The following is an 11,155-nucleotide window of genomic DNA, read 5'->3' as shown; positions in this document are numbered from 1 at the left end:
ACTTCCCAAACAATAGTACTAAACTGTTGATGTCACATTGATAAACCTGTAGATAGGAACTATTCTGTAACATGACAATACTTCCCAAACAATAGTACTAAACTGTTGATGTCACATTGATAAACCTGTAGATAGGAACTATTCTGTAACATGACAATACTTCCCAAACAATAGTACTAAACTGTTGATGTCACATTGATAAAACTGTAGATTGGAACTATCCTGTAACATTAAAATATTTCCCAAACAACACTACTAAACCGTTGATGTCACATTGATAAACCTGTAAACTGGAACTATCCTGTAACATGAAAATACTTCCCAAACAACAGTACTAAACTGTTGATGTCTCATTGATAAACCTGTAGATAGGAACTATCTTGTCACATTAAAATACTTCCCAAACAACACTACTAAACTGTTGATGCAAAAATCATCACGTGTGATAATAGCCTTATCATACAGACCAAAGCATTTCATTTATAGATTCCAAACATATGCAACCTATAAACAATCCAGTGCCAGTACTATTTATTCTTCCTAAATTATGGCTAAAACAGAGTATGGAATTGAATTAAAATTGGTATTTTATACAAATAATCATGTTATGTGCATACCTGTGAGTGAAGTCAAAACTGAGACTTTTCACATGCCCGGCAAGTTCTCTACCAACTGAGCTAAAGAGTTAGCTCCCTAGCAGTTGCTAGTAAAACACTTTTAGCAGTTCAAAAATCTAATTTCTTCCCTTCTTGCAAACAAAACCTTATTTCATTGTAATGGGATGACCACTTGCTGGGAATCAATTGTTGTTTAGTAATCCATATTTTTTTTGTATCTCCTTGTATTGGTTTTGAGATTTCTCATACAACAGATAAGTGTGTTTTGCCAACTAAGCTAAATAGCTAACTGACAAGCAGTTGCTAGTAAAATACTTTTTTATAACTCAAGCTATCATAATTGTTGTGCTCGACTTCTATTTAGAAAGCTTTTGATCATGTATATTTGATATGATAAAAAAAACTTGTAGAGAAAAATTTTTTCAAATTAAGGCTAAGTTTGAGTTCATGTAGTTGCTGAATCTCACGTGATTCTTCCAGAATATTACTACATTAGCTAGTGCTTGAGATACTGAAAAAAAACCAGAGTTTTAAAAGAAAATCAATAATCAGTAACAGAAACTATGAGCAATTCTAAATATTGGCAGAAACAAATCATGCACCAAAACTTTTGTACAAAACGGCAACAGTTTCTGAACAGTTTTAGAAGTTTTTATGAGATTTTAAAACTTGGTGTTACGTTATAAATAATCTTTTATTTTAATATATATGTCAGATGAAACAGTTCTTTTTATATTAAAAGAACAGTTAAGATTGTTAACATATAAATAAACAGTAAAAAGTATTGATTTTATTCTAATGCTATGTATTCTAATCCATCAGATGTGCTGTTATTGCGAGTTTTATTAACATGATTTGTTCTTTGTAATAGCTGTTGATTTCAGTTGTCAACATATTTTGTGTTCTTTTACAGAGACATAAAAGCTAATTGTAGTTTTCAAATATTATTTGGTTATTAAAAGTTTTCTATTGTTAATGTTCAAACACTTAAGAATTGCTTTAAATTCTGTAGTTGATTAATAAAAAAAAATTATGGTGATTATACTTCTTACAATCAGAGCAAATTAATAATCTCTGAAAATTATTACTCTCTTATAGAATGCTCTAGTTAAAAAACGTTGTTATGTTTGGATATTTTTTAATGAAAGATAACCAAAAAATGTGGAGCTTGTTTATTGTTTATAATTAGGAAGAACACATTTTGTGGAATCCCACACCAGAAGTTAGAGCAAGGAGGTTGAAGAGATATACTGTACTCTTGGAACTCCAAAATGAGTTTGAGTCTGAAAGGTTGGTTTCATACTGCCTACATATAGGGTGAGCCATAGTGAACTGCCCACTAGTGAAAAAATGAAGGAATATAACAAAACGTTTATGTGTGATTAAGCTGTATTTGCATGATAAAAAAAACAAGTCTAACATTAAATGTATTTGTGGTTCTTTGCTACGATTATAAATACAAGTGTGATATAAAAAAAAAAAGTTGCTTGAGACTCAAGAGAGCTAGTATATTCTTAGTATCTCTATTAGTGGGGTAGGTTCTTTGAAGCTATAAAAGATGATATTTGGGTAAAAAAAATTTTGGCACAAATGTTTTTTAAAGATAATTTTTTATCATTTTCTACTTAGCAAATAAATTGCTTATGTTGACTAGAGATGACCACGTGGTCACCATTTTATTTGTTTTTAAAATATGGAGTAATTCCTGACAGAACCCATTTAAATCAAATATATTGTTAATTAAATAATGCATACATACTTTACCTTCACTGTTGACAGTAATATTTTTACATTAGACATATTATCACTACAATTAGAAATAATTAAGTAGCCTGTTAAACAATTTATTTATGTACATTGTTTGTATAGGATAAACATAGAAATAATATTCACTAAAGATTTGACTCATAAGAGTATTCTGAAGTGATGTACTCACTAAACAGTAAGCTTAACTAATCTGATTTGATGGTGATTTTATTTCATTTGGTGTACATTATTAATAAAAAACACCCCATGTTTGCAAATATTGTAACTCAATAATCTATTAAAAAGTAGAAACACGAAGTAAGAAAATAATTCAAATCTAGTTAGATGTGGAAGAGCAAAATGTATGAAAGAAATAAAAATACCCCACAGAAAAATTATATGTCAACGTGAATACAAAATTAAACAATGATACATGGAAACTACGGGTGATTGCTGAACAATTTGTACCTAGCTCTCTTTATACCTACAAGAAAAGAATTAATATAGCAATAACTAAAGAACAAAGATGAATCTTATACACTGAGTCCACACTTTTTCCAACTCCTTTTGAAAAAGTTTAAGAAACCCCTCTTTTTTTTAAATTTAATTAAATATTCTGGTAGTTTCAAGATATTTTACAGGGTTATATGCATATTCTCATTGTTAATGGGCATCACAGGATTGCAAAATATATAATATTTTTTAAATAATTGGTATCAGTGATTTCATATGACCAAACTTTACTGGAGAACAAAACTTTTAAAGAAATTTTTAAATTTTTTTTTTTCAATTATTCATTAGTCACTAATCCAATGTGACATTAAAATTGAAATTCAGAATTTTCAGTGATTTATGTTTGTATGTTTTATTTAAAATAACATTTTTGTATATTTATTTCTGTATACATTTGAATTTCAGAATATCCTAAGGGTTTGTTTCTTTTATTTTTACAGGTACATTTTTTATTTATTTCCCTCCATGTACTAATTAACATATAACTTGGATTTTTAAATCAGTAATAAATTAAAAAAAACCTCTAAAACTGTACTAGTTTAAGAAAGTACATAAATTTAAAATGAATAATGACTTTAAAAAATTAGTACATGAAATGTTTCAGCTATTTTTTAATAAAGCTTGTTTGTTTGTTTTGAACTTTGCGCAAAGCTACACGAGGGCTATTTGCACTGCCATCCCTAATTTAGCAGTGATGCACTAGAGGGAAGGCAGCTAGTCAACACCACCCACTTACTACTCTTGAGGTACTATTTTACCAATGAATAGTGGGATTGACCGTCACATTCTAACGTCCCCACGACTGAGAAGGCAAGCATGTTCGATAACAGGGAAATCTTTGTAAATTTCAATATACACAATGCACCACAATTTTCAATGATATTTCTTTTAGAACCAACTGGGCATTCAAAGGTGTTGTTTTTCAAAGAAAATATCTAAGTGAATAAAAAACTAGTCAACTAAAATACAAAAAAAAGCTAATCGATAGCATAGAACATGTGTTCATTTTGCATTAGGAAATTTTAGGACTTTTATCAGCACACCTGCCAGTAATCAGGCTACAGTCAACCAAGGATTTTGCTCATCAAGTTAATTTTTTTTAGATGGTTGTTTTGTCCAGAGGGCATGGATGTTGTCTGCTTTGGTTTGAATAGTAGGTTTGACCATCACATTATAACACTGCCACAACAAAAAGGGTGAGAATGTTCAGTGATGGGGATTCGAACCTGCAACTGGCAGATAGCGTATCAAGCATCATAACCACCAGGCCTTTTTAATAAAGACCCTAAACTTACGTTAGTAATCTCAGGTTACTAGTCATTGGTACAGTCCAACAATGAAAGCTACCCAGTAACCCTTAATATTCCTTGCATTAAAATCAATGTTAACAAAAAAAATCTGGAGAAGGATAGATAAAAGTAATATGGATTTCACACAGTCGTCAATGTTTTTACTCACTCGGCATATTTATAAACCCATTCTCCTGTGATTATGTCCTGGAAGAAATTCTTTGGAGACCATTTTTCCATTTTGATTTGTCTTTCTTTTGCAGCCTGCCGCTGAGCCTCTTCAAGTAATGTCTTCTCTTCTGTTGCTGCCACTTGGTCACACTGGGAAATAGCTTCTGATACTCGCTGCCATAATCTAAATTCATTAAAAAATGTATTTATAGTTTAAACAAAAGCAACACAAAAATGTTTAAACAAATGTATTTAAATGCAAACTAGAAAAATAACCACATTCACAACCCATAAAATATATAGGTAAGAGATTTAAAATGCAGAGATAAAAAATTAAACTACAAAGTTATTTCATTAGATAAGTTGGTATCATTACTTTTCACACATTTCCTATGATAAATTGTAGATATACAAGTTCAGAGCTTTACCTTTCTTCACAGCTTTCAAATATAACAAATTATTTATTCAGGGATTAAAAGTGGAGCTCCATATTGGATATCTTTTTTTTTTGTTATTTGTTTTATATGTAAAAGGACTGAAAAGATAAGGCTCTTTGAATTAAAACACCAGACTTCCACATATCTAACTATACACTGAGCAGGTTAATATGAAAGAAAATTAACAATGGTAGAAATTTTTTATTCACATTTACTATTTTTTTCACAAATGTAGTTTCTCCTAGCAAATCTTGAGCACAAGATATGTTCTCTTTTCTGCCAAATTAAGGTATGGGATTATTTTATAGAATATCACAACCATTTCAAAAATTATCATGTATACACCTTTATTTCTCAATTTTTTTAAGGTAATAATGAGCAACATTTGTTCACCATTTCTACTTCCAATTAGGGCAAGCAAGCTGTGTAACAGTTCATTTTACCGTATAGTTCATACAGGTCAGAGTTCTGGGTGATGCCCAGAACCTATTTTGTGATGAAATATTCCCATTATTTACTGCTATGATGATCAGTTAAACCTTAAACTTTTGCAACTTTAATTCATGTTCCAATGATCAAAATTACAGACAAGTTAGTAATGGAAATTGGTTATTCAACGAAGTATTTAGAGAAAAATGTTTATAATTGCAATGAATAGACCAGCTGGTCACTTCATTAAATACAAGAGGCAATACTTGTACAAATTAGTTTCTTAGTGGTTCTCAGCCACTGATTCAGAGGGAAGATCTCAGGTGGTCCACAAAAAGGTTGAGAAAAATTTGTTTGAAAATATAGCTACTGAAGTATATTATATAACAATATAATATAAAAGTATTTTAAAAAGTTAATATACACAAAGTGGTCAGTGAAATTTTGGAATCAGAACTAACTGGCTCCCAGTTGGAAAAAGGTTGGTCTCTGTTGCAGTAGGACATATTACTAACCAATCATTTACAAACAGAGTATTTTAGAAAGCAGATATGAAATATTATGCATGTTCAAGAACAAGCCTCTGCTTAGACTTTTTTTTCAAAATTGATGCAGGCTGGAAGTTGTCTGCACTGTGAAAAAAAAACATTCTTTCAATAAATTGTGGCTAATAAAGAGAAATGATAATATAATGACAGATAATATATTAAATCAGTAAGATGAAAAAGTTGGGTTTAATATAATTTTTATTTTATTTTATGAAAATTGCTGAACAGAACCTCTGGCTTGCACTTAAGCACAAAGACGTCTTACTACATCACAAGGTTTTAACTAAAATAAAACACTTTCAGATTCTTTAACAGCAAACTTTGATTTAATGCTGAACATGAAGGTTATAAAATGATTCAAATGAATATAATACTCCATGAAATCTATATTGTATTACATGACCAGATTCTTTACATCAATGTACAATGATAACTTACAAGACATGTATAACATAGCTCATGAGACTGAAAAGAAATACAGAATTTTTAACATGATATCATTTGTAGAAAAAGTCCTTAATTATTAAAGACAATTCTGAGAATGTTATCATATACCTGCTTCCTTCCACTTTACACTAGATCATGTCTTATCTATGTCCAACTTAGGCTCCATCTAAATCAGTGGTTCTTAACCTTTACTGCTCCATGCCCCACCTCGACACCTTAAAAAATTTGATGCCCCCTTAATATAAAAACGAATTTAGTGTTGAAAAGGTATAATAATAATAATAATATAATGTAAAATTCACAAATTTAGTTTTGAGTCACGGAACGTTTTTTGCTCTTCACACCCAAATGAAAAATTGTTCTTATTGTAGCATTTTCAAATTGCCCCCCTGTGGGGCATATGCCCCACGTTCAGAATCACCGATCTAAATGATTTCACACACAAAAATAATATCCAACAAAAGAAAACGTCTATTCTATGTGATTCTAAGCACACTAGTGTAAAGTTTACACCATTAAGGCAGACTTCGAAAGGTTTATTCTACACTTCTGTGTTGGTCCTTTTCAATCATCTGTCATTACACTTTAAGGAATTAATTCATTCACTTCTGAACAAATAAATTCGGCTTCAAAAGACATTGCGATTGGTTGGCTGTCCATGAAACAGTCAGTTGAAAGGAACCTCGCATACGGATTTAGGGTTAGCTTAAACACTAAAGGAGACAAAACAATCTTAACTGGAGCATATTGGTTCTAGTATTTTGTTTGTCTCAGGCCTTCCAACATTTCTCTCATTAGATTTGAATGAATTAGGTGGATTGCCAATTTGATAATAGATATGGTGAAAATCCCACAAATTCTTATCCTTGGCTACAGCTGTAATCTTTTCGTATCTTATCATTACTTGTACATTTTGATTAGTTCTTACAGTTTCACATTTTTCATTACTTCTGGCTACCCGCTCTAAATTGACCATATGTGTAAAAGAAAAATGTGGCATTGAAATTGTATTAGTAGTGTATAGACACAGCTTATAGTATAATCAGTAGCTTCTTTTTTCTCTAAATTGCATTTACTTGGTTAAATTCAACTACAGTATTAATATTTTAACTATTTATTACATGTTTTTGTCATTTCTTTGTTACTTTTTAATCTACATAAACATTATTTCCTTAATGTACGAGCTATACCATCTCAATAATGAACTCCATAACCAAACAGTAACATGCTGTATCCATTTATCTCTCATGTCAAGCCACTGTTGGAGCCATTTATTGGGGTTTCTTTGGTCACTTGACATAGGTAGGAAGGGCAATATATAGAGATTTCCCGAGATAATTGTGTCATGCTTTTCAAAGGACAAGGAATTAGTGATATTCCATTGAGCAAACAACTACTTTTTACGAACCCATTCTTTCCTCAACTTTAGTTTCATCAACAATATAGGTTAAATGTTTAATATGTATATTATTTATTGATTTTTTATGATCTTTCATATATTTTATTACATCAATACATTTTATTGAGCATAATTTTGCATTTTTAGCACAGTATACAGATTTAGAACTGACCTACATCAGTCATTCTGGAAAGAAAAAAAGGGTAATTCATATTTTTCTCTTTTTTTATGATGGTTACATGGTCAGTCAAATTGACCAACTTCTTAGAGTTAGGGTTAATAAATTAACAGATGAAATATAAAGTTTTATAGATTATGAAAACGAAATCTGAGATTGTTTAGATGGAGAAAAGTATTTTTAATCTTAACATTAAAATCACATTGTGCTCAGAGCACTCAACACTTCAACTCCATATGTTCATGGAGAAATTTGTAGTGAAAATACTAAATTAAAAATTAGGATTTTTTTGTCTACAAATGACTCTTAATGGTTAATGAAAACTTGAGAAATGTCATGAAGATATACAAAATGTATTAGAAGTTATAGCATGGAAACTATAAAGGTCAGTTTGGGGTCACTAACTTGGCTAAGTCCATAGTGAGAGAGATAATATTAAAAGGTTAAAATTCAAGGCACTTGTGTAAATATAAATAATTAACTCTCTCAAAGAATCAACGTTGTTTAATTACATAGTTTAAAAACTTTATTTTGGAACCATCAACAGTTTCAAAACAAACACTCTACATGTTTTAATGTTCAATCACTCCTAAGGATGATGTGAATGGATGTCAAAAAAAGGAAGAGTGTTTTGAAACTACTAATGGTCTCAGAATAGTTTTTAAAATGTGTACTTAAAAAAATTATATGAATGTTTTAATTATTTGATTATATACTTGTGTCTATTGCCTCCCAGTGGCACAGTGGTATGTCTGCAGACTTACAACGCTAGAAACCGGGTTTCGATACCCGTGGTGGGCAGAGCACAGATAGCCCTTGTGTAGCTTTGTGCATAATTAAAAACAAACAAACTTGTGTCTACAAATTCAAAACCAAAAGTCTATAAAAAAAATTAGAAATGTGCACACACACACATGTAATTGTAAGATGACTTGTTAAACAGAAGATAATTGTGCAAAGTTTTTTTGCACCAGAAAACAGTGGTGCACAATAGAAAAATCAGGATAGTTAACTTTTCTAACTAAAATAAATTGATCTACAATAGAGATTAGATCAACTATTACTAGACTAAGTTTATATGGAAACAAGTTTTTAACACTTTCACGTAGCCTCTTCAGTCCAACTGTTATATAAGTTCAGTAGTATGTAAATACACAATACCATGTAAAGTAATTTGAAATAACATTTATACTTGCAATTATGGAACCACAAGTATATATATATGTGGAAACATCTTTCGGCACATTCACATGTCCTCTCTAGTCAAACTTTTGTTTGTGAAAAAAAACAACAACACAGAGCTTATTTTATAATGTAAGTTCCAAGTTGCTTCAGAGCATGAAAAGGATTCAGCTTAAAGTGACCTTCACAAGTATTGAAGTTTGTCAACATTTGGATTAGCAAACTTACCACCATTTTGTCTGTTTTCCAGTTTACACGATGATCAAAATTCCTCATGTATAGAAAAATAGCATTATTTCTTTAGCTATCTTTAATTTTTTTTTTATGTTCTGCAATGGTATCAAAATTTGTACCCAATTTAGCAACATAAATTTTCTTGCAGGATTGTCAGGATACCCTGCATTTTATCTTGAGGTGAATACTTGTTTGAGGATAAAAAAAATTATGATGGCACTGAGATAGTTATAAGTAACTCTAAACCATAATGCTGGAACTGTAGTATTTTTTGTTTTCACATGTGGATGATGCTGGTTTTTATTTCTATGAAATGTTGAGCTTACCTTTTGATGGGCAGTTTTTATTATATGATACTGCAACTATTCTAAAACTGGATAAGTATTTTTGATTTATTCATCAAGGATCACATGATGACACATTCTATACTCTCTTAAGAACACTGAAGTTATATTTGATGTTTTAACCATTATGTGGTGGCACAAGAAAAAAATGAACATAGCTTAAGGCATTATTGATTTTCAACAGACAGAACAGATCCTGTTTTTGTTCTAGTTATAAGAATGTCTCATTCCATTTTAAACTTAATAGTACTGTGAAGCTTGTTAATCTTCTGGAAAAGGCTTGAAAATAATTTCTATTTTTTGGTCAAAGGAGATTTCCTTTGTATTCAAATCTGCTGTAGGAAGTAATTAATTTCTACAATACTCTGTAAAAATATTATATAAATTGGTGTTAAAGAGTTTCCCATAGCCATTCCATATTTTTTATCCTTAAAATTATCTCATACATGTAAATGCATTATGTTCAACACACACTTCCACTAGGGAGATAAAAATGTGGATAGACACAGGAAGCAAAATGTTTGTAGCTGGGCAACATAATCGATATAGGTGATTACCTGTGGGCAACAATTACATCTTTTAATGTCATTAATCAAAAATAACCACAAACTGATTGAAATATTGCTACTGTTTGTTCTATTCACTGGTGCTACTGAAACAAATTTGAAAATGGCTACAAAGGAAATTTAAAAGTGATTGGATAGAGCATGAAGTAAATATATAGGCATAATCGAACTGGGGTATTAAGTGTTTTACACTCACATAAAAGAAACCTATCATTCTATAGGTATTTGAAGAACTTGTAGCATTGGTGGTAGTGTCCAGGGTCACTGAGGAGGAGTGGAATTATCCGAAACTAGTCTAGCTCACAGACACACACCCCAATGAAAGAATAGACCATTTCAGGCTTTTACTTGTTGTTAAACAAATGTTTAAATAACTCTATTTATTCAGTATAGGCATAAGTTTTTTATAGTTTCTATAAATGTTCCGTTTGTTAGCAAATTGTGAAAGTATTTGTTTGTTAAATTATAACTGTTTGAAAGCTACAGAAATTTTCTTCAATGAGAAAACATCACATAACTTGAGATAAGGTAAGGTTATACAGTTTAAAGATGGGTTGAATGGGCAACGAAGAAACCGTTATTACAAGTGTAACACACTAACAAATGTACAACATTTGGAGAAGGTTTTGTCATCATCAGGTAGAAGCAGTCTGTCTAGACAAAGATATACATAAACAGTACAAAACAAAGAATTCACATGACTAATTAAGACGTTTAAGGCTTAGTACAGGTATCTCTTTGATCTTTGTTTAAAATTACAAAACAAGAATTAAGAGAGAACTACTATGTGTGCAGAATGATAATCCACTGATTTTTCTTTCTACTCTTTTGTTACTAATTCCTGAAAAATGTTTTTTCTTTTCTTTCTACTTATTTGTTACTAATGCCTGAATGATAATCCATTGATGTTTTTTCTTTCTACTATTTTGTTACTAATTCCTGAAAAATGTTTTTTCTTTTCTTTCTACTTATTTGTTACTAATGCCTGAATGATAATCCATTGATGTTTTTTCTTTCTACTATTTTGTTACTAATTCCTGAAAAATGTTTTTTCT

At 30.4% G+C, this 11,155-nt stretch overlaps 1 protein-coding gene across 1 annotated transcript in view; it reads right to left on the bottom strand.

Annotated features, from left to right (window-relative positions):
* LOC106463519 (oxysterol-binding protein-related protein 8-like) overlaps positions 1-11,155 on the bottom strand; it is a 67,815-nt gene that overhangs the window by 6,111 nt on the left and 50,549 nt on the right. Inside the window, exons 10-11 of the mRNA XM_022391041.1 lie at positions 9,768-9,813; positions 4,335-4,538 (exon numbers count right to left, since the gene is read on the bottom strand). Of these exons, the coding sequence (XP_022246749.1) occupies positions 4,335-4,538; positions 9,768-9,813 (250 nt within the window). The remainder of the gene's footprint in view (positions 1-4,334; positions 4,539-9,767; positions 9,814-11,155) is intronic.

The sequence above is a fragment of the Limulus polyphemus genome, unplaced genomic scaffold, assembly GCF_000517525.1.
Source record: "Limulus polyphemus unplaced genomic scaffold, Limulus_polyphemus-2.1.2 Scaffold1429, whole genome shotgun sequence".
Classification (NCBI taxonomy): Eukaryota; Metazoa; Arthropoda; class Merostomata; order Xiphosura; family Limulidae; genus Limulus; species Limulus polyphemus.
This window is presented reverse-complemented; position numbering and strand designations above follow the sequence as displayed.